The sequence below is a fragment of the Salmo salar genome, chromosome 28 (assembly GCF_965601325.2).
Source record: "Salmo salar chromosome 28, fSalSal1, whole genome shotgun sequence".
In the NCBI taxonomy this organism is placed as follows: Eukaryota; Metazoa; Chordata; class Actinopteri; order Salmoniformes; family Salmonidae; genus Salmo; species Salmo salar.
This window is the reverse complement of record NC_138318.1, coordinates 6,941,328-6,965,801: the sequence shown is the minus strand read 5'-3', so window position 1 is coordinate 6,965,801 and position 24,474 is coordinate 6,941,328. Positions and strand designations below refer to the sequence as shown.

Below are 24,474 nucleotides of genomic sequence, written 5' to 3'. Positions count from 1 at the left end.
TTCTCGCCACGCCACCTGGTAGGAGCGACCTGTCAGGTAGGACGCAATCCAAGCGTGGGCCGCGCCGGAGATGCCCAACTCGGAGAGGGTGGAGAGGAGGATCTGATGGTTCACAGTATCAAAGGCAGCAGATAGGTCTAGAAGGATGAGAGCAGAGGAGAGAGAGTTAGCTTTAGCAGTGCGGAGAGCCTCCGTGACACAGAGAAGAGCAGTCTCAGTTGAATGCCCAGTCTTGAAACCTGACTGATTAGGATCAAGAAGGTCATTCTGAGAGAGATAGCAGGAGAGCTGGCCAAGGACGGCACGTTCAAGAGTTTTGGAGAGAAAAGAAAGAAGGGATACTGGTCTGTAGTTGTTGACATCGGAGGGATCGAGTGTAGGTTTTTTCAGAAGGGGTGCAACTCTCGCTCTCTTGAAGACGGAAGGGACGTAGCCAGCGGTCAAGGATGAGTTGATGAGCGAGGTGAGGAAGGGGAGAAGGTCTCCGGAAATGGTCTGGAGAAGAGAGGAGGGGATAGGGTCAAGTGGGCAGGTTGTTGGGCGGCCGGCCGTCACAAGACGCGAGATTTCATCTGGAGAGAGAGGGGAGAAAGAGGTCAAAGCACAGGGGAAGGGCAATGTGAGCAGGACCAGCGGTGTCGTTTGACTTAGCAAACGAGGATCGGATATCGTCAACCTTCTTTTCAAAATGGTTGACGAAGTCATCCGCAGAGAGGGAGGGGGGGGGGGGGAGGGGGAGGAGGATTCAGGAGGGAGGAGAAGGTAGCAAAGAGCTTCCTAGGGTTAGAGGCAGATGCTTGGAATTTAGAGTGGTAGAAAGTGGCTTTAGCAGCAGAGACAGAAGAGGAGAATGTAGAGAGGAGGGAGTGAAAGGATGCCAGGTCCGCAGGGAGGCGAGTTTTCCTCCATTTCCGCTCGGCTGCCCGGAGCCCTGTTCTGTGAGCTCGTAGTGAGTCGTCGAGCCATGGAGCTGGAGGGGAGGACCGAGCCGGCCTGGAGGATAGGGGACAGAGAAAATCAAAGGATGCAGAAAGGGAGGAGAGGAGGGTTGAGGAGGCAGAATCAGGAGATAGGTTGGAGAAGGTTTGAGCAGAGGGAAGAGATGATAGGATGGAAGAGGAGAGAGTAGCGGGAGAGAGAGAGCGAAGGTTGGGACGGCGCAATACCATCCGAGTAGGGGCAGAGTGAGAAGTGTTGGATGAGAGCAAGAGGGAAAAGGATACAAGGTAGTGGTCGGAGATTTGGAGGGGAGTTGCAATGAGATTAGTGGAAGAACAGCATCTAGTAAAGATGAGGTCAAGCGTATTGCCTGCCTTGTGAGTAGGGGGGGAAGGTGAGAGGGTGAGGTCAAAAGAGGAGAGGAGTGGAAAGAAGGAGGCAGAGAGGAATGAGTCAAAGGTAGACGTGGGGAGGTTAACCTCTATGGGCTAGGTGGGACGCTAGCGTGCCACCCGTGGTGCACTCCATCAACAGCAGGTGCATTTCAAGAGCGGCAAATTTGAATCCAAATAAATGTAAAAATTCAAATTTTTCAAACATACAACTATTTTACACCCTTTGAAAGATAAACATCTCCTTAATCTAACCACGTTTTACGATTTCAAAAAGGTTTTACGGCGAAAGCATAAATTTAGAGTATGTTAGGACAGTACATTTACAAGAGTTGTGTGTAATGTTTTGTCAAGTCAAAGACAGGGTCACCAAAACCATAAAACCAGCTAAAATGATGCACTAACCTTTTACAATCTCCATCAGATGACACTCCTAGGACATTATGTTAGACAATGCATGCATTTTTAGTTCTATCAAGTTCATATTTATATCCAAAAACAGCGTTTTACTATGGCATTGATGTTGAGGAAATCGTTTCCCTCCAATAACCGGCAGTCAAGTCAGCGTCACAAATTAAATAATTAAAATTAGAAAACATTGGTAAAATATTATATTGTCATTTAAAGAATTATAGATTTACATCTCTTGAACGCAATCAACTTGCCAGATTTAAAAATAACCTTACTGGGAAATCACACTTTGCAATAATCTGAGCACTGCGCCCAGAAAAATACGCGTTGCGATACAGACTAGACGTCATGTTGGGGAGATCTAAAATCGAAAATACTATGTAAATAATCCATTACCTTTGATTCTCTTCATCAGATGTCACTTCCAGGTATCACAGGTCCATAACGAATGTAGTTTTGTTCAAAAAAGCTCATCATTTATGTCCAAAAATCTCCGTCTCGTTAGCACATGATCTAAGCCAGCCGGACTTCTCGTCATGAACGAGGGGAAAAAATATATTTACGTTCGTTCAAACATGTCAAACGTTGTATAGCATAAATCATTAGGGCCTTTTTTAACCAGAACATGAATAATATTCAAGGTGGACGAATGCATACTCTTTTATAACGTATTGGAACGAGGGTACCCAACATGAACTCGCGCGCCAGGTGTCTAATGGGACATCATCGTTCCATGGCTCTTGTTCGGTCAGATCTCCCTCCAGAAGACTCAAAACACTTTGTAAAGGCTGGTGACATCTAGTGGAAGCAATAGGAAGTGCCAAAATATTCCTCAGCCCCTGTGTTTTTCAATGGGATAGGTTTAAAGGTAATACAACACATCAGGTATCCACTTCCTGTCAGAAAATGTCTCAGGGTTTTGCCTGCCAAATGAGTTCTGTTATACTCACAGACACCATTCAAACAGTTTTAGAAACTTTAGAGTGTTTTCTATCCATATATAATAAGTATATGCATATTCTAGTTACTGGGTAGGATTAGTAACCAGATTAAATCGGGTACATTTTTTTTATCCAGACGTGCAAATGCTGCCCCCTAGCCCTAACAGGTTAAAGTCACCCAGAACTGTGAGAGGTGAGCCATCCTCAGGAAAGGAACTTATCAAGGCGTCAAGCTCATTGATGAACTCTCCAAGGGAACCTGGAGGGCGATAAATGATAAGGATGTTAAGCTTGAAAGGGTGTCAGATTTTAAAATAGCTTTTCGGCGAAAGCGCATTTTGCAATATTCTGAGTAGATAGCCCGGCCATCACGGCTAGCTAATTTGACACCCACCAAGTTTGGCCCTAACCAAACTCAGATTTACTATAAGAAAAATTGGATTACCTTTGCTGTTCTTCGTCAGAATGCACTCCCAGGACTTCTACTTCAACAACAAATGTTGTTTTGGTTCGAAATAATCCATAGTTATATTGAAATAGCTCCGTTTTGTTTGTGCGTTCAGGTCACAATCCGAAGGGTGACGCGCGAGCGTATTTCGTGACAAAAAAATTCTAAATATTCCATTACCGTATTTCGAAGCATGTCAAACGCTGTTTAAAATCAATTTTTATGCGATTTTTCCCGTAAAATAGCGATAATATTCCAACCGGGCGACGTTGTATTAATTCAAAGACTGAAAGAACAAAATGGAGAATTCACATGAACGCGCATCTCCAGTGTCACTGTCCTCAGCCTGACCAGCAACAAACAGAGCTGCTGTACTTAGCCCAGAGACTGCAGACATCTCATTACACTTTCTGGCGCTTTCTGAGAGCCAATGGAAGCCTTAGAAAATGTCACGTTACAGCACAGATGCTGTATTTTCGATAGAGAGGCTAAAGAAGGACAATAAATTGTCAGACAGGGCACTTCCTGTATGGAATCTTCTCAGGTTTTGGCCTGCCATATGAGTTCTGTTATACTCAGACACCATTCAAACAGTTTTAGAAACTTTAGAGCGTCTACTAATTATATGCATATTCTCGTTTCTGGGCAAGAGTAGTAACCAGTTTAAATCGGGTACGTTTTTTATCCGGCCGTGCAAATACTGCAACACTGATTGACAATAAATTTCACATGCTGTTGTGCAAATGGAATAGACAACAGGTGGAAATTATAGGCAATTAGCAAGACACCCCCAATAAAGGAGTGGTTCTGCAGGTGGTACCACAGACCACTTCTCAGTTCCTATGCTTCCTGGCTGATGTTTTGGTCACTTTTTAATGCTGGCGGTGCTTTCACTCTAGTGGTAGCATGAGACGGAGCCTACAACCCACACAAGTGGCTCAGGTAGTGCAGCTCATCCAGGATGGCACATCAATGCGAGCTGTGGCAAGAAGGTTTGCTGTGTCTGTCAACGTAGTGTCCAGAGCATGGAGGCGCTACCAGGAGACAGGCCAGTACATCAGGAGACGTGGAGGAGGCCGTAGGAGGGCAACAACCCAGCAGCAGGACCGCTACCGCCGCCTTTGTGCAAGGAGGAGCAGGAGGAGCACTGCCAGAGCCCTGCAAAATGACCTCCAGCAGGCCACAAATGTGCATGTGTCTGCTCAAACGGTCAGAAACAGACTCCATGAGGGTGGTATGAGGGCCCGACGTCCACAGGTGGGGGTTGTGCTTACAGCCCAACACCGTGCAGGACGTTTGGCATTTGCCAGAGAACACCAAGATTGGCAAATTCGCCACTGGCGCCCTGTGCTCTTCACAGATGAAAGCAGGTTCACACTGAGCACATGTGACAGAGTCTGGAGACGCCGTGGAGAACGTTCTGCTGCCTGCAACATCCTCCAGCATGACCGGTTTGGCGGTGGGTCAGTCATGGTGTGGGGTGGCATTTCTTTGGGGGGCCGCACAGCCCTCCATGTGCTCGCCAGAGGTAGCCTGACTGCCATTAGGTACCGAGATGAGATCCTCAGACCCCTTGTGAGACCATATGCTGGTGCGGTTGGCCCTGGGTTCCTCCTAATGCAAGACAATGCTAGACCTCATGTGGCTGGAGTGTGTCAGCAGTTCCTGCAAGAGGAAGGCATTGATGCTATGGACTGGCACGCCCGTTCCCCAGACCTGAATCCAATTGAGCACATCTGGGACATCATGTCTCGCTCCATCCACCAACGCCACGTTGCACCACAGACTGTCCAGGAGTTGGCGGATGCTTTAGTCCAGGTCTGGGAGGAGATCCCTCAGGAGACCATCCGCCACCTCATCAGGAGCATGCCCAGGCGTTGTAGGGAGGTCATACAGGCACGTGGAGGCCACACACACTACTGAGCCTCATTTTGACTTGTTTTAAGGACATTACATCAAAGTTGGATCAGCCAGTAGTGTGGTTTTCCAATTTAATTTTGAGTGTGACTCCAAATCCAGACCTCCATGGGTTGATAAATTGGATTTCCATTGATTATTTTTGTGTGATTTTGTTGTCAGCACATTCAACTATGTAAAGAAAAAAGTATTTAATAAGATGATTTCATTCATTCAGATCTAGGATGTGTTATTTTAGTGTTCCCTTTATTTTTTTGAGCAGTGTATTTCAACCAAGCAGGTGCGAGACGAAAGTCAGAAATAACGATATAATTCATGCCTTACCTTTGAAGATCTTCTTCTGTTGGCACTCCAATATGTCCCAGAAACATCACAAATGGTCCTTTTGTTCGATAAACTCCTTTATATCCCCATTTATTTGGCACGTTTGATTCAGAAATACACTGGTTCCAACTCGCCCAACATGACTACAAATTATCTAATAAGTTACTTGTAAACTTGGTCCAAACATTTCAAACAACTTTCCTAATCCAACTTTAGTTATCCTAAAACATAAATAATCGATAAAATTTAAGACGGAATATACTGTGTTCAATAGCTGATAAAATCAAAGTGGAGCGAGCCCCAGGTCGTGTGCGCAAAACAAGAGTCCACTTGGCTTGACACTCACAACGAACAGCCGTACTTCTTCATTTCTCAAAGGAAAAACATCAACCAATTTCTAAAGACCTGTTGACATCTAGTGGAAGCCATAGGAACTGCAACCAGGTGCCTCATAAATCTACTTTCCCATAGAAAGCCAATAGAAAACACAGTGACCTCAATTTTTTTTCCTGGATGGTTTCTCCTCAGGGTTTCGCCTGTCAAATAAGTTATGTTATACTCACAGACATTATTTTAACAGTTTTAGAAACTTTAGATAGTTTTTTATCCAAATCTACCAATTATATGCATATCCTTGCTTTTGGGCCTGAGTAACAGGCAGTTTACTTTGGGAACGCTTTTCATCCGGACGTGAAAATACTGCCCCCTATCCCAAAGAGGTTTTAAGCTGCATCCCTGCGCCTTCTTCTCCCACCGCCTCAACGCCACGGAGAGGAACTACGATGTGGGGAATGGAGAGCTTCTCTCGGTGAAGATGGGGTTGGAGGAATGGAGGCACTGGCTGGAAGGGGTGGAACAAAAACCTGGAGTTTCTCCACACCCCCATGCACCTCAACTCCAGGCAAGAGAGATGGGCCCTGCTGTTCTCCCGGTTTAACTTTTCCCTCTTTTACTGGCCGAGGTCCAAGAACATCAAGCCGGATGCCCTGTCTCGCCGCTATAGCCTCACGGTGACTACCCTGAAGCCCAAGACTATCCTTCCGCCCCGTGTATGGTGACGGCACTCAGCTGGGGTAAAGGGAAACAGGTCTGGGAGGTGCAGCGGTCCCAGTCGAACCCTGGGGGAGGGGCCCAGATAACCGGATGTTTGTGCCTGACTCTGTCCGCTCCACGGTCCTGGAGTGGGACCATTCCTCCAGGCTTGCCTGCCACCCGGACTCCGGTCAGACACTGCTCTTCCTGTGACAACACTTTTGGTGGCCTACCATGGTTCCGGATGCTGCCGCGTTTGTCGCCGCCTGCATGGTCTGTGCTCAGAACAAGACTCCTCGGCAAACTCCGACTGGTCTTCTGCAACCACTGCCTGTCCCTCACCGTCCCTGGTCCCCCATATCCCTGGATTTCGTCACGGATCTCCCCCTGTCTGAGGGCAACACTGCCATGCTGACTTTGGTCGACTGGTTTTCCAAAGCTGCCCACTTCATTCCTCTCCTCAAACTACCCTCGGCCAAGAAGACGGCCCAGCTCATGGTGCAGCACGTCTTCCGGATCCATGGACTTCCCGTGGACATGGTCTCTGACCGGGTCCTCAGTTCTCGTCCCGGTTCTGGAAGGCGTTCTGCACCCTCATTGGGTCGTAGGCCAGCCTGTCCTCTGGGTTCCACCCCCAGTCCAATGGCGAGCCAACCAGGACCTTGAGACTACTCTGCACTGCCTGGTCTTCACCAATGCCACACCTGGAGCCAGCAGCGTGTGCGGGTGGAATACGCTCGCAACATACTTCCCTGCTCTGCCACTGGCCTATTGCCATTTGAGTGTTCCCTGGGGTATCAACCCCCGCTCTTCCCCAAGCAGGAAGAAGAGGTCTGCATTCCTTCTGCCCAGATGTTTGTCCGCTACTGTCGTCATGGCTGGAGGAGAGCCCGGTCAGCCCTCCTCAAGACCCCCCTCCAGGTATCGACGACAAGCGGATCGCCATCGGATCGACAAGCGGATCGCCGATCGCTCCTCGGTATCGTCTCGGCAGAAGGTACGGCTATACACCCGGGATCTGCCCCTCCTTGTAGAATCCCGCAAACTCTCCCCATGGTTTATCAGCCCGTTTCCCATCTCTAAAATTATTAGCCCCTCTGCTGTTCGTCTTCTGTTGCCCCGTACCCTTCATATACACCCCACCTTTCATGTGTCCAGAGTTTAACACACAGCCCTTTGTCTCCTGTTTTTGTCTCCATCCCCCCTCCGGGTGTCGCCCATCTTCCCCATTATCCCCTGTGTATTTATACCTGTGTTCTCTGTTTGTCTGTTGCCAGTTCATTTTGTTTTGTCAATCCTACCAGCGCTTTTCCTTCTGCTCCTGTCTCTCGATTGTTCCTGTTTTCTAGTTTTTACCTTTTCTGCCTGGCCTGACCCTGAGCCTGCCTGCCGTCCTGTACCTTTGCCCCACCTATCTGGATTACTGACCTCTGCCTACCCTGACCCTGCCTGCTGTCCTGTACCTTTGCCCCACTTATCTGGATTACTGACCCCTGCCCTTGACCTGTCTTTTGCCTGCCCCTGTTGGATTAATAAACTGTTATTTCAACGTTATCTGCATCTGGGTGTTACCTTGAAACGTGATATGGATAGTGCAGTTAGCTTGAAAGTCAGAGGTTTGTTTTGTTTGCCCTATTCAAACATATCTATTTTGATATAAAGTGTCTCTGTAAAGGTACAAAATGTGTTTATAACCTCATACTTTCACTGACCAGATCCAACTTGCTTTAGACAGTAATGGTGGCCTGATTCCCAGCTTGTCATACACTCTTAGAAGCAAGGGTTCCAAAAGGGTTCTTCGACTGTTCCCATAGAATAACCCTTTTTTTGGTTGCAGGCAGAACTCTTTTGGGTTCCACGTAGGGTTCTACATGGAACAAAAATGGTTCTACCTGGAACCAAAAAGGGTTCTTCAAAGGGTTCTACCATGGGGACAGCCAAAGAACTCTTTTAGGTTCTAGATACACTTACACTCTGACAACAAAAGGTGCTATGTATTTCACCTCAGAGGTGTTGGGTCTGAATGTGTGGGCTGTGTCCTGATTCAGAACACTGTATATGAACCAGGGAGCCATGGGCCATCTGTATGAGTGCCGACTTGATGTATCCGAGAGGAACAGGCTAACAGGCTAGCTAACCCCAGGTGTGCTAGCAGCATCAGCGGACAGGAATGAGCGTCATTCCACCAGCCGTGCACCTCGCCCACATACTGCGACCAGCCAAACAGAAATGCCTGCATTTACTGGGCTGCCATGACAATCTGTCAGTTAGTCATGTGCCTGCCTACATGGTCCCCAATGGCTGTGACTAATAGCCACCCACCCAGCCAGCCAGCCCCCCACTGCTGTCCAGCACAGGCCCATGTGTGGATGTCCATGAGATAGGCTATGGGCCCTGCCTCCCTGCATGATTCCCTGCCTGACTAACTGCCACACTCCAGGGGAAAGCGGCCCGCCACTCCAATTTCCTATTATAGAGTTGGCTGGCTGCAGGGAGAAGGGCGACGGGAGGAACTGACACAAGAGACCGTTTGGATCTGGGTTGGAAGCTGGGTTGCTAGGGGGAGAGACCCTCCTGCTGACACCATGTGACCTTATTCTGGGTGAGGTGAGTGGCTGGCTACAGATAGTAATTGGGAAATGCACTCGGATTGCACTCTACTTTTAAATCCTTCCATGAGTGCTGATGGCAAAGTAAAATAATCTCTCCAAAACAATGTAAGGACTTTATCTCTCTAAGAGGGATACTGCATCCAGTATATTCTGTCTTCCATCTAGGTTAAAAAAAACTAAAATGCACATTATATTGTCTAACATTTAGATAAAAGTCTGTGTCACTCTAGCTTGCAAACAGAAATGTTGTCAAAGTCAAACATGTCTCCAATTATCCTTGACATACTGCTTTTTCAAAGATACAATACTTCCCTGTCTCTATACTTTTGCAACAACCCTTTACTCTGTATCTGTCAAGTCAGCAAAGGGATTGAAGCCTCTTTTTCCAGACCCTAGAATCACACTGGACCTTGCTTGCTGCCAGTAACAGGTGTTGGCCTGACATTTGACTGATTAGCTGAGATATGAAAGGTGTGACAGAACGAGAGACAGGCCATTACTGTATGAAATACAATGTGCCAAAAATAGACCTGCTTAAATAGAGCACATTGGTACAGTAAGGAGCAAATTCAATGAAAGTGTATATGGAAAATGTCTCAATGACAGAAACGAAAGGCAATAATCTTCATTGGAGTATTATAATCTAAATCTGTCTGCAGGATTTCAGCATATACAGCAGCTTCAGTGACAAAGACAGACCACACAGCTGATCCCAGACAGTAAACAAAGCATGAATAGTGTGTGTTGGAAAACCAGCACTAACCCATCATTGTAATCAGATGCCACTTGACTCTCATTCTACGTTTTAATGAGTGTGACACTTGTGTTGGTGATGCAATTAGGTATTTTTGATACCTTGTTTGCATGGAGAGACCATGGGAGAGACAAGTGAGTCACAGGCCAAAAGTTAGCCAGGCACTAAGCCACAAACCCATGAGTTCACCAGGAGCTAGAGACTGTCTCCACCACTCAACCCCTCACATGAATAGCCACTGTTAGTCTTTGAAGGCGTTTAAAGGCAAAGCTAGCGGGCTGCTATGGGCCCCATGCTCCTAGATACTAAAATTAGCCAATGAGCGTTTCCATTTCATGGGCCTGCTGCCACTCGACACCAACATGGTTACTCCAATATGTGGGGTAGCTAGCTGCTTCCTGTGTTGCTGGTCAGTTTGGCCACACCGGCTTCGGCATCTATTTCGGTACAGACACTTTTCTGTGCTCAACGTTTAGTGTCCTTCGCCCCACTGCATTTACCATATGGATCTCAGGGCTTGAGTAAGTTCAAGGACTTCTCTTTGGCTATTTCTTTATTACAACAAAACTTTTTTCCTGCTTGTAAAGTTGTTGTTACTCACGCCTATGTTTTTTTTAGCAGGGGCCGTGGATTCATCTCTCTACCCCAAACATGGAATACACAATCAAAAGGTAAAGCAGCATTTTATCTTCATATGTGTTAATAACTGTCCAATGCATGGACATGTGAGGGGATATTTGGAACACACAGTAAGGATCCTTTTTTTATGTTTGGGGTGAAGAGCTCACAATGTGGACCTTCTATAGTAATACCTAAACATCACATATGTCACAGGTACATGACAAACATAATGTTATCCTTTGCTGTCAATATTCAATATTTTTTTTTTTTTATCATATGCATAGACAGTACCAGTCAAAGTTTTTTACAGGTATTTTGTTACATATGTAGTACCAGTCAAAAGTTTGGACACACCTACTCATTCAAGGGTTTTTCTTTATTTTTTAATATTTTCTATATTGTAGAATAATAGTGTATACATCACAACTATGAAATAACACATATGGAATCATGTAGTAACCAAGAAAATGTAAATAAATCCAAATATATTTGAGATTTTAGATTCTTCAAAGAAGGCACCCTTTGCCTTGATAACAGCTTTGTACACTCTTGGCATTCACTCAACCAGTTTCACCTGGAATGCATTTCCAGCAGTCTTGAAGGAGTTCCCACATATGCTGAGCACATTGGCTGATTTTCCTTCACTCTGCGGTCCAACCCATCCCAAACCATCTCAATTGGGTTGAGGTTGGGTGATTGTGGAGGCCAGGTCATCTGATGCAGCACTCCATCACTCTCCATCTTGGTCAAATAGCCCTTACACAGCCTGGAGGTTTGTTGGGTCATTGTCCTGTTGAAAAGCAAATAATAGTCCCACTAAGCCCAAATCAGATGGGATGGCGTATCGCTGCAGAATGCTGTGGTAGCCATGCTGGTTAAGTGTCCATAAGTCCATATGTGTTATTTCATAGTTGTGATGTCTTCACTATTATTTTACAATGTATAAAATAGTAAAAATAAAAATAAAAACTTTAATGAGTAGGTGTGTCCAAACTTTTAACTGTTATTGTGTATATATATACAGTATATACACTACCTTTCAAAAGTTTGGGGTCACTTAGAAATGCCCTTGTTTTTTAAAGAAAAATCACAATTTTTGTCCATTAAAATAACATCAAATTGATCAGAAATACAGTGTAGACATTGTTAATGTTGTAAATGACTATTGTAGCTGGAAACGGCAGATTTTTTTTATGGAATATCAACATGTCACGTTCACTGTCTTCAAACTCCCTATCATAAATAAGCCAAGGCGCAGCGTGCATGTAATTCCACATCCTTTAATCGAAGTGAAACCTTACACACACAAACGGAATCAGAACGTGCCGCAACCGTGGCGCACACAAACACTCACAGAAATAAATAATTACCAACAAACACAGGTGGGAAAACGGCTGCCTCAGTATAATCCCCAATCAGAGACAACGATAAACAGCTGCCTCTGATTGGGAACCATACTAGGCCAACAAAGAAATAGAAACATAGATATGCCCACCCAAGTCACACCCTGACCTAACTAAATAGAGAATTAAAAAGGCTCTCTAAGGTCAGGGCATGACAACATAGGCGTACAGAGGCCCATTATCAGCAACCATCAATCCTGCTTTCCAATGGCACATTGTGTTAGCTTATCCAAGTTTATTATTTTAAAAGGCTAATTGATCATAAGAAAACCCTTTGCAATTATGTTAGCACAGCTGAAAACTGTTGTTCTGTTTAAAGAAGCAATAAAACTGGCCTTCTTTAGACTAGTTGAGTATCTGGAGCATCAGCATTTGTGGGTTCGATTACAGGCTCAAAAGGGCCAGGAAAAAAGGACTTTCTTCTGAAACTCGTCGTTTCCAGCAACAATAGTCATTTACAACATTAACAATGTCTACACTGTATTTCTGATCAATGTGATGTTATTTTAAAAATTGACAAAAAAGTGTGTGTATATATATATATAATTTGATTGTATGTATGTATGTATGTATGTATGTATGTATGTATGTATGTATGTATGTATGTATGTATGTATGTATGTATGTATGTATGTGTGTGTGTGTGTATATATATATGTGTATATGTATGTATGTATATATATATATATATATATATATATATACACACACACATTTTAATAAACCAACTAAAGGTTTTTATCAAATTGTGCAATTTTATGAAAGTCCGGACATTTTATGAGAGCTATGAGGCAGAACTTTTAAGACAGTGTTTGTTATGTTGCTGGCAGTAATGTTACATTTACTGTTTATTACTATACGCATAATGCATATTCCTGTACATTGACTGTATATTACTGAATATTTACCTTGGGGTGTGATAGGTGTGATAGATTGCCTCTGTGCTGTAGTTCCTTCTCTGCTATTAATAAACCAACCAGATGCTGGGAAATCACCGTCTCTCTAACTGGTTTCAAATTATAAGCACTGGAAAATAGCTCACTGCCGGCCAAATTCTTCTGAAAGTGGATGCATTCTTTCATCTTAAGTCATGAATAGTGGTTACAATTACTTAATACAGTATATTGTTTTATATTGAGGGTAAAGGACTGAAAATGCATGTGTGACCTTCGTTAAGTTGTAATGACCGTCCGCAGAGAGAGGCCTATCATTGGCTGGATAACTGTTATTGATCTTGGCATGATCTTTGAACTTGGACATGAATCTGAATCATGTCTCTTGTGTTGTTTTGAATGAAGTTTTACTCAGGGTGTTTTATTGAATACAACTCTAAGGCTTATTCTATACATACAGTACCCTCACTCTGTGTGTATATTTATCTCAATCAGCTGTAGCTAGTTTTAAGGAGTGTCCCAGTTTTTTTGTTGTATTTTTGTTTTTTAAATTTGATTATATATTTTTTTCTCCCTTTTCTCCCCAATTTCGTGGTATCCAATTGGTAGTTACAGTCCTGTCCCATCGCTGCAACTCCCGTACGGACTCGGGAGAGGCGAAGGTCGAGAGCCGTGAGTCCTCCGAAACAAGACTCAGCCAAGCCTCACTGATTCTTGACACAATGCCCGCTTAACCCGGAAGCCAGCCGCACCAATGTGTCGGAGGAAACACCGTACACCTGGCGACCGTGTCAGCGTGCATGCGCCCGGCCCGCCAGCAGAGTCGTTATAGCGCTATGGGACAAGGACATCCCGGCCGGCCAAACCCTCCCCTAACCCGGATGACGCTGGGCCAATTGTGCGCCACCCCATGGGTCTCCAGGTCGCGGCCGACTGCGATAGAGCCTGGACTCGAACCAGGATCTCTAGTGGCACCAGGATCTCTTTAGACCAGTGCGCCACTCAGGAGGCCCCCCCAGTTTTTTATTAACAGTGAAGTTGACCAATATGCCAATTGTTAAGCTCCCAGGTCAGAATATCAAAATGGGTTAATGAGCTATTCTAGGCACTCACCCAGATAGCTAAACTTAGCTAAGCAGCTGCTGCAAAGTGTACTGTGAATGACGCCGTGATTTAAGGGCATTCTCAGTTCCTGATGTAAACTTAGTCTCCATTTAAAATGTTTAAAGACCATTGTGGTGTGTGATTTCCTTATACAGTATCTCACAAAAGTGAGTACACCCCTCACATTTTTGCAAATATTTGAGTATATCTTTTCATGTGACAACACTGAAGAAATGACACTTTGCTACAATGTAAAGTAGTGAGTGTACAGCTTGTATAACAGTGTAAATTTGCTGTCCCCTCAAAATAACACAACACACAGCCATTAATGTCTAAACCGCTGGCAACAAAAGTGAGTACACCCCTAAGTAAAAATATCCAAATTAGGCCTAAAGTGTCAATATTTTGTGTGGCCACCATCATTTTCCAGCACTGCCTTAACCCTCTTGGGGATGGAGTTCACCAGAGCTTCACAGGTTGCCACTGGAGTCCTCTTCCACTCCTCCATGACGACATCATGGAGCTGGTGGATGCTAGAGACCTTGCACTCCTCCACCTTCCGTTTGAGGATGCCCCACAGATGCTCAATAGGGTTTAGGTCTGGAGACATGCTTGGACAGTCCATCACCTTTACCCTCAGCTTCTTTAGCAAGGCAGTGGTCGTCTTGGAGGTGTGTTTGGGGTCGTTATCATGTTGGAATACTGCCCTGCGGCCCAGTCTCCGAAGGGAGGGGATCATGCTCTGCTTCAGTATGTCACAGTACATGTTGGCATTCATGGTTCCCTCAATGAACTGTAGCTCCCCAGTACCGGCAGCACTCATGCAGCCCCAGACCATGACACTCCCACCACCATGCTTGACTGTAGGCAAGACACACTTGTCTTTGTACTCCTCACCTGGTTGCCGCCACACACGCTTGACACCATCTGAACCAAATAAGTTTATCTTGGTCTCATCAGACCACAGGACATGGTTCCAGTAATCCATGTCCTTAGTCTGCTTGTCTTCAGCAAACTGTTTGCGGGCTTTCTTGTGCATCATCTTTAGAAGAGGCTTCCTTCTGGGATGACAGCCATGCAGACCAATTTGATGCAGTGTGCGGGGTATGGTCTGAGCACTAACAGGCTGACCCCCCACCCCTTCAACCTCTGCAGCAATGCTGGCAGCACTCATACGTCTATTTCCCAAAGACAACCTCTGGATATGACGCCTGAGCACGTGCACTCAACTTCTTTGGTCGACCATGGCGAGGCCTGTTCTGAGTGGAACCTGTCCTGTTAAACCGCTGTATGGTCTTGGCCACCGTGCTGCAGCTCAGTTTCAGGGTCTTGGCAATCTTCTTATAGCCCAGGTCATCTTTATGTAGAGCAATAATTCTTTTTTTCAGATCCTCAGAGAGTTCTTTGCCATGAGGTGCCATGTTGAACTTCCAGTGACCAGTCAGTATGAGGGAGTGTGAGAGTGATGACACCAGATTTAACACACCTGCTCCCCATTCACACCTGAGACCCTGTAACACTAACGAGTCACATGACACCGGGGAGGGAAAATGGCTAATTTGGACATTTTCACTTAGGGGTGTACTCACTTTTGTTGCCAGCGGTTTAGACATTAATGGCCGTGTGTTGAGTTATTTTGAGGGGACAGCAAATTTACACTGTTATACAAGCTGTACACACTACTTTACATTGTAGCAAAGTGTCATTTCTTCAGTGTTGTCACATGAAAAGATATACTCAAATATTTACAAAAATGTGTGGGGTGTACTCACTTTTGTGAGATACTGTATATGCTTGACCATCAATCACAATAAGAAAATATATAATAAGTAAAGTACTGTATGTCCATTGTAAATGTCACCACATGTAACGTATTAATGTGCAAGCAACATGCTACCCACATGGTTGTACACAAACCAATGCTGATTTATAGGAATGGTGCAAACAATAACAGTGATTACAATGTGATGGCCTTCTCCGATAATAACACGTATATGTATGTGTACACACACACAAGACTAGCATGTAGATACAGGGCAGAATGGGCATTAGCTCCTACAAAATCTCAGTATTTATGAGACATAGGGTCAAAAGTACTTTTTCTCATGCTGTTCATAGCCATTGTCATGCTTGGTGTTTAGTAAAGGGCCTAAAAGCATATTCCTTTCCTTAAAATAGCCTGCGCTATGGTATGTGTTTGGGGTGTACATAGCTACGAGATAGTTGAGTTCACACGTCATATACACAAAGGTCTGAGCGAAATATATGGTATGCCAAACAATTTAAAGTGCTATCAAAATGGACACAGTCTTTTTTTATACCGTTAGGAGGAATCGCATAAAATAAATACCACAATGTCTAGCTGGTAATGTATTAAAATGATTAGGCTGATGAAATGTAAACTCTTGCTTCTCAAAAAAAGCCCAGAACTTTCCTTCGGCAAATACTGTACATGCTTCTCTATACAATCTGCATAAAGCAATGACGTTATGAAGTTCCAGTGTTTCCTCTTTGATTGTGACACTGTATCTCTTTCCCAGGAAGATGGTGAGCTGACGAAACTGGGGACCATATAGACTCAACCATCTACAACCTACTGCAGAGGTGTGATTGGTGTCAACCGTCAGCCTTCACCATGACCTGCGTGGAGAAGCGTCAACACGTGACCCACCGGAGCACCATGCTCCACCACCGCTTCCCCAACGGCTTCACTGAGATCTTCATGGACGAGACGGATCGAGAGGTCAGCACGCTCACCGACCGCGCCTTCCGGAGCCTGTGCATCGGAGACGAGGCCGCCTACAACGATGAGTTCTCATACGGATACCCTTTCAGCTGTCACAAGCCCCTAGTGGAGGAGCCCCTGAAAAGGAGTAAAGACACTGGTAAAAAGCACCAAATCAATGGTGCCATTGGCACTCAACCCTGGAAGCAGCAGAAGAGCATGTCCAGTTTGACTCTCCTCAAGGCATTTAGTGCTACAGAGGAGAAATGTGGAAAAATTAAAAACGGTGATTTTAAGGACACTAATGGAGACTCTTGGGATAAGTCGGCCCTCCTCAGCATAGAAAGGGAACTATCGGAATTCTCCTCAGATTATAACAACCTCCTAGCCCAGAAATCAGGCAAGGATGCAAAGTTCTCTAAGACAAAAAACTGCATATCCAACTTCAAGCTGCGGAAACTGATAATCAAAAACTGTTTCCTCCACAGCGAGTTCAGCCCATTCCAATCGTGGAGGGATTTTAACCGCTTTCCATTCGGCCAGGTAGACATCACCTCCATTCCCCATGTGGTGAACAACCTCCCTAAGTGGTATGACTCCCCTTTATACAAAGAGCTGACTGAGGCACATAGAATAGAGACTTTGCGTGCAGATGAGATGGAGCAGCAGTGCCAGAAACCAGTTGAACCACCTCCTCCTCGTCCTCCACCCAAGGTTCTGCCAAAACCCTCTGCCCCTGAGAAGAGGTGTGCATCAGACACCTCTTCTCAGGGTGAAACCAACACCCCCTGGAGAAGAAACAGAGTGAGAGTCAAGAGTGCTGTGCCTGTCAACCAACCAGGACTACTTTGCACTCCCACTGAAACCCCCAAACCGGTGGAGGAGAGTCCTCTGCCATATAAAAAGGATGGAAAGTCGATAAAGGTGAAAGAAGTGGAGGAGCGGTGCTCTTTGACCTCTACTCCATTCAGCATTTCTCAGCTGATGACACCCATAATACCATCCAGACAGGCCACAGACACCTCAGAGATTCTGTCAGCAGTGCTCTCTCCCTCTCTCCTTGATCTCACTCGCCTAGACTTAGAGCATGTGTCGCCAGTCAAATCAAGGTCGACCCCCGAGGTCATCAAACGAGATAGCTACAAATCCATTGCGTCCAGTTTGTTGTTCAACCTCAAGGATAACAGGAAGAGGGTCAAGAGCAGGTACAGCCCGCCAAAGTTCAAAACCGAACAGGCGGATCGGCGTACTCTGTCTCCAAAGCTGCTGGAACAGAGACTACTCAAATATGCACAAGCTCCTTCTGACGTTACAACTTCTGGCTTCAGGACACCTGCCATTCTAGCCTCTGGCTTCAGTACACCTGCCATTCTATTAGATGGACTGCCAATCTGTAGCCCTGATGTTTCGGAATCTAGCCATGCTCGTCTTAGGAAATATCTAGATTCTGATATATCAGACGATTACTTGATATCCAACTTATTGCAAACCAAAAGAGAGGCTGCGGGTAGCAGGAGCCCCGGGTCTCCCTTTTCACACCCAAAGGTGAACAAGAGCCCTCTGACTAAGAAACAAATGTACCCAACTCTGAACTTGTACAATAGTCTTGTAGAGCCAGAGATGAAACACTTCTCACCGTCAATGAATAAGGATACTTTGTCCAATACCACACCAAACAAAGGGCTTTCTCCGAATATGTCAGACAACACAAAATACCATCCTACTACACAAAAGGAAGGGATTTCTCAGAATATATCAGAAAAGCCAGTAAAAGAGATGTCGGAGCTAAAGGAGAAAGGCGTTGGTGACCAGCCTGTACATACAAGAATGAATAGGGAAGCATTACCTACAGCACAAAACAAAGTGTTACCTCCAAATATAACAGACAATGCGAAACAGCCATCAAAAGACACAGTGGAATTTAAGGAAAAACATATTGATGAACAGACTGCAAATACAAGAGAAGCCATCACAGCAACTAGGGACACATTAATAACAGCTCAAAATGAAATGCTGTCCTCAAATAGAACATACAACACCAATAGGTCAACAAAGGACATGATAGAGTTAAATGTCAAAGACAGTGTTGAAGAGGTTATGAGAGCTGGTATGGAAGCAATATTTACCACCCGAAACAAACTATTCTCTCCCAATAGAACAGAAGCTGTTGAAGCATTAACCAATAAGAACAACATTGTCAAAACAGAGGCCCCTCAAGTGAAAGATGAAAACGGAATTGTAGCAGAGGATAGACATTCGTTTTATTCATTTTCAGTGCCAAGGCCAAGCTGCAGACAGATAGAGCCACAGACAACAGGTGACATTTATCCAATGGAAAACATAATCACCAACGGATTAATAGAAAGTGCAGAAAAAGAGAAAGAAAGTATTGTGGCAGAAAAAGAGAAGGAGCCTGTTAAAAAGCAAGGCAGGTTTAAACACATATTTTCAGCGAGACAGAACAACTATATTAAAAGCCAAAGATATGCAATGATGGAAAATGGTGATGAAGAGCAGGAGGAGGAAGATTTAGAACCTAAAACGGAGGTGAATAATAAGGAAGACATGGATAAGGAAGTACAGGATACAGAGAAGTCAGTGCACAAAGAAAAGAAAGATAGTGAAAATATTGTAAGTGACTTACATGCACTTAAAGAGCTGGAGAAGGCCAGACTTGGTGGACGCCATATCAAGGACGGTGAGAATTTGAAGCCCAAACCAATGATAGATGGGGAGGCAAAGGCGAAAAACTATTTAATTTCAAGGGAGCTTAGGAACATTAAAAGGGGTATTCTTTCTATGCGAGGAAACACATTCGCTAAAAAAGAGGTATTTGCGAATAAAGAGAAGGAGCAAGCTAAGCATGATGTATTCTCAAAGATAGACAACAACGTTGTTGTAAACAAATCCTTGATCAATGACAATTACAACAAGGCTAAAATGGCACTTGAGGAAATCATATCGGATAGAGCAGAGAAACGTAAAAATAAAGTATTTAATAATAAAGAACATGAAAACAATAGAGTCCCTGATGAGAACCCTGATGATAGTTATAATGTTAGAGTCCAAAAGAGTAGACCAGCTAGACAAGATTATATTAGGAAAGCAACAGAGAGGAAACAAAATGAGGTGAGAGAGAGGCTAGGGGATCTGAAGGATCATCATCAGATACAAGAAATTCTTTCCCAGACTGAGACAAAACTTGGTGAAAATCACCGATTAGGTGCCACAATCTATACTGAACAAAATAAACTGGCAACAAGATATATCAGGGAGGAGCAAGTGCAAGAAAACATCATCAATAATGTCAGTGACTCAGCAGAGGAGAGTGATAGAACCGTAGCTAAACAGTTATCTGTTGAAACAAGAGATGACACCTCTAAAAATTATGAGGTAGTCACAGAGGAGAGTCAACCAGATGCACCAGTTATCAAACCAAAGGTACCACCGAGGAGCAAGAAGGGGAACACTAAAAAAGAGGACAGCTCAGAGAAGGTGAAAGAATGTGCAAATGTAATGGATATAATTGAGGGGGATATAAAGAACAAGGACTTTTCAATTAGGGATAGTAAAAATTATAACATTCTACTAAAAGAGAACACACACGCAAGGGGCAAGGTCTCAAATACGGAGGCCCTTGATGCAAAGATAAAAGCTGATAAACAAACAGATGCACTTGAAACAGAGAAGACAGCTGAGCAAGAGAAGCGCTTTATACAAAATAAACACCACGTTGGTCTGCCAGGAGAGTACTCAAAATATCCACATGAGGCAAATACCTGTTTTTCCCCCAGTGAAGAGAAGGAAAAAGAAATTAAGGCTCTATTAAATGAAAGGAAAACTAACACACTTCCTCTGAAGAAACTCAAAGCAGAAAAAATACAACACAATATTGAACAACAGGAACAACTGTGTGTGAGAAGGAAGGCCCCTTTAAAACCAGACAAGTATCATTCAAAACCTTCAAACCAAGTAAACACCAGTACTGAGGATGAATCAATTATGAAAAAAGATAGCATGAAAAAGAGTCAAGCAACTGAAGAGTCTGACAAATCAGTTAGGATTTGTGAAGATATTGTACATGTTGATGAAGTACTTGACCAAGATATTAGAGAAACATTAGTGTCTCCGTTGTCAAATGGCAGTAGTATAAATCCAAGTCAACAGAATCAAACCAGTATGTCCTCGAAGTCATCATATTTCTTTGTTGAAAATACATTGCAAAGAAACCTTAAAACTGACTCAAACATCTATCATTCTTTGGAGAATTTGATTGCAAAATTAGAGGAGGTTGAGGAAGGAGTAGAGGATGGTCCAGAACGTGTGAGAGGGGATTTGGAGAGGAGGACAGAAGTGGAGTATTACTCTGTAAGTGATCATGAAAATGAGGACGTTGAAGACAAGCCAGTAGTCCGTCCCAGGCGAGACAGAGAAACATCCCTGAAGGAGGAACACGAGCCGAGAGCCAGAGAGATGGACAAAAGAGGATGGTTCCAGAGCCCGATGGACAACACAAACAATCAATCGCCAACATCTCAGTCCAATGTCTCTTCGCCCGTTCTGGGAAAACCGGCTCTATTCAAAGTGAAAGACAACATATTAAATGATCATGTCTCGACTGTAACCAAGACAGTGAAACCGGTTCTGGACAAGACAAACCATGACCCATTGCAGCGTGCGCCGTGGTCACCCAGGGAGAGCTTGAGTGGCTCTGAGAAAAGCGAGGAAGAGCATCTCGATCATCCAAAAACATCCATTGAAATGCAGTCACCCGATAATGCCGTCACCAGACCAGACAAACACTTCAAACCCAAAGAGACGGCATCTCCCCACTCTTCACACTCACTGCTGTCTCCCTCAAAACTAACCCCCGAGCACAATCGGAAAGTCCAACGTGCGCCGTGGTCACCCAGGGAGAGCTTAAGTGGCTCTGAGAGGGGCGAGGAAGACCATCTGGAAATCCCTGAACTCCATGCTGCTACCATCACAACAGACAAACACCTCAAAACAAGAGAGACTGCATCTCACCACTCACCACTCACCCCACTGTCTCCCTCAAAACTGACCCTCGTAAACAGCCAAAGAGGCCAACAATACGGGTCTTTCCTCACAGTCACACAGGAATATATCAAACATTCAGGGCTAAGCCCATCATCAGAAGAAGGGACAAGCACAATGGATACAGCTGATGACACCCCAGAAGTTTACAAGGTACCCAGCGAGAGGCCTGGTTCTGTCTGCAGCGGCAACAACACCCAAGGCCCCAGCAGACCTCCCGTGGTTCCTCCCAAGTCCGAGAAGGCCCTCTTCAAAGCCTTGAAGCTGACCACCAGGAGGATCCAAAAGGAAGAGAAGGAAAGTCAACCGCAAAAGAGCCGCTATAGTAGTAGAAGTGACAAAAAAAAGAGGGATAAATCATCGGAGCAGAAAAGTAGTAGTAGTGATAGTAGTGAGAAACATCGTACTAGAGAGAAGCAACATCAGGAAAGGACAGAACACAGCAGCCGTAGCAGTGAGAAGCACAGCCATGGTGAATCAGAGCATCAAGGCCGTTGTAGTGAAAAGCACAGGCACAATGAATCTGAGAGCCAGGCCCGTAACAGTGAGAAGCACCACAATGGTGTATCCGAACATCAGAGCCAAAGCAATGAGAAGTCCAGGCAAGAAAGAACAGAGCCCAGCAGTCGTAGCAGTGAGAAACACAGGCATGGGGAATCGACGCGTCAAGAATACAGCAGTGACAATCAGAGGCATGGAGAATCCGAGCGTCAAAGCCGTAACAGTGAGAAACAATGTTGTGGCGAATCAGAGCGCCATAGGAGTGAGAAACACAGCTGCGAGAAGCCAGAACAGAGAATCCGTAGCAGTGACAGAGCCGTCAGTAAGCATAAAAGTCCGAACGGTGAAAGATCCATGACTGGGAGACAACAGCGCCATAGAGCTCAGAGCATGGACAGACACATTGGTAATAAAGCAGAAGAGAGAATTCGTAGCAGTGAGACATCTCCTAGGGAAAGACCGGAGCCAAGGAGTCAGCGTATTGAGAAGTCCATTAGGGAGGAGCTGTCTCAGAGGGGCCGAGCCCGAGAGAGATCCAACAGAGAGAAACTAGAACACAGAAACCACAGTGTTGATTCCTATGCCAGTGACGTTATAGACTTGACATCACCTCACCCTAATCTATCCCGCCAGTCAAGTTACACCAGCCAGTTCTCCCGTCAGTCCAGCATAGAGCACTGTTATGCCTCCTTCCCAATGACCCAACGGAAGTTGTTGCAGGATCCAGACTCTGGGCAGTACTTCATAGTCGACATGCCCGTCCAGGTCAAGACGAAGACCTTCTTTGATCCAGAAACTGGGAATTACGTGCAGCTTCCTGTTCAACCTCCAGAAGGCCCTGTGCCTCAGGCCTCCACCATGGAGGTGATGAACGCACCAATGGTGGTCTACCACGGTTCCTTTGTCCCAGTGCCTGTCTCATCCATCCCATCACAGAAATCCACTGTCCACCCCTCACAGCTGGACCAGGAAGACTTTGAACAGATTCGGGAAAGGCAGCGATATAAACACAACAGCGAAGGCCATCCCTACCTAGAGCCAGTGTATGGCTCACAAGACCACATGCTAGGGGAGTTCTTAGGCACTGAGGACCTTTATGACTGTATGAACTGATAGGGCTTTTATCAACTTTGTGAGAAAAGTTTAACAGTGTTGAAGTGGAGTGTTAATTTGCATTTGTGGTCAATACGAGCTACTGTAGAGTTAATATATAAATGGCATTTGGGAGTGTCTGACTTCAGGGATTTATGTATGATTAAGATATGATTCATAAATGTTTTTGATGGAAAATGACAGCATAAAGAAAAAGACATGGAAGTTCTATGTACATATGTATTTTCACATGTAGACAGGAAGTTTGGTTGTAAATCTTGAGAGGATTTTTATGAATATATTTGAAGTGGTGTTCCACCTCTTTTCATGAATTGTTGTAATGTTTTATTGATATGTCAAGTTTTGCTTTTTGAGACTTTTTTTTCCCACAAAGCTGTTTGCCCTCACAAATAACACAATTGTGACAGATTTTTATTTTTATTTAAACAAAAAGGACACATTATGTTTTGATCTACGTTTCAGTAGTCAATACCAATATCAATTTAGTTATTTTCATTCTAATATACAGTATGCACTGTGTTTTGCATGCACGAGTTTAAATATTTAATGCAAATGAATATTGAAAGTCGCATATTCTGTTTCATACTAATATCATAAAATGTATGGTATTTACATTTATTGTAAGTGGCAATAATTGATAATTGTAAAGTGATTGGAAATACTTGGAGATACTTGGAAATATGTTTGGCAGTATTTTGGATTTAATGACTAGATAAAGCAGGGCTGCATTTTGTTTTTGTAAATCATTCCAATAAAAAAACTTCTGAAGATCTAGGGTTATCCTTTGTTGTAATTTCATAATCTTGATGTTGTAAAAATATATATTTTTTACATTTCAAAAAGGGATTTTTATCAATTTTAAAATGGCTTACCTTTTCATAGGTACCAATACTTGATGATCAGGCCTGCACTGCACTTATTACACCACATTGTAATGCTTTTCCATTTTGTTTTGTTCATCTCAATTTATGGTGAGAGATTTTTTTTTACTGTGAATGCAAGATTGGCTTTTTATAATGTGAAACTCAGCCCTCTGGCGTCATCTAGTGTGTATTGTTAATTATATTGAAGAAGGAAATCACAAACCTAGTGTAAGATATAGCAAACAAACAACAAGATGAAACCACATTTGTAGGCCTACACGATATAGTTACTAGGACATCAGACTTTCATATGAACTTTCATATAGTTACATATCCATCCCATAACAGTGTTTCTTAATCCTGGTTCACATTTTTGTTTTTGGCTAGCACTACACAGCTGATTCAAATGATTAACTCATCATC

General features: G+C 44.2%; 1 protein-coding gene across 2 annotated transcripts; it reads left to right on the top strand.

The window, feature by feature from the left end:
• The first annotated feature begins 10,163 nt into the window (after positions 1-10,163).
• On the top strand, positions 10,164-23,958 carry LOC106589344 (uncharacterized). 2 transcript variants are annotated; one of them, XM_014179188.3, is made up of 3 exons: positions 10,164-10,291; positions 10,389-10,441; positions 16,336-23,958. In XM_014179188.3, the coding sequence occupies exon 3, from the start codon at positions 16,427-16,429 to the stop codon at positions 23,186-23,188; it is 6,762 nt and encodes a 2,253-aa protein (XP_014034663.3). In that variant the 5' UTR covers positions 10,164-10,291; positions 10,389-10,441; positions 16,336-16,426; the 3' UTR covers positions 23,189-23,958. The 2 variants fall into 2 exon arrangements, with proteins under 2 accessions (XP_014034663.3, XP_014034662.3); XM_014179187.3 differs by having other exon boundaries at positions 16,332-23,958.
• The last annotated feature ends 516 nt before the right edge of the window (positions 23,959-24,474 follow it).

Coding starts and splice junctions, on each gene's coding strand:
- LOC106589344 (XM_014179188.3), top strand. CDS start 16,427: ATGACCTGCGTGGAGAAGCGTCAACACGTGACCCACCGGAGCACCATG.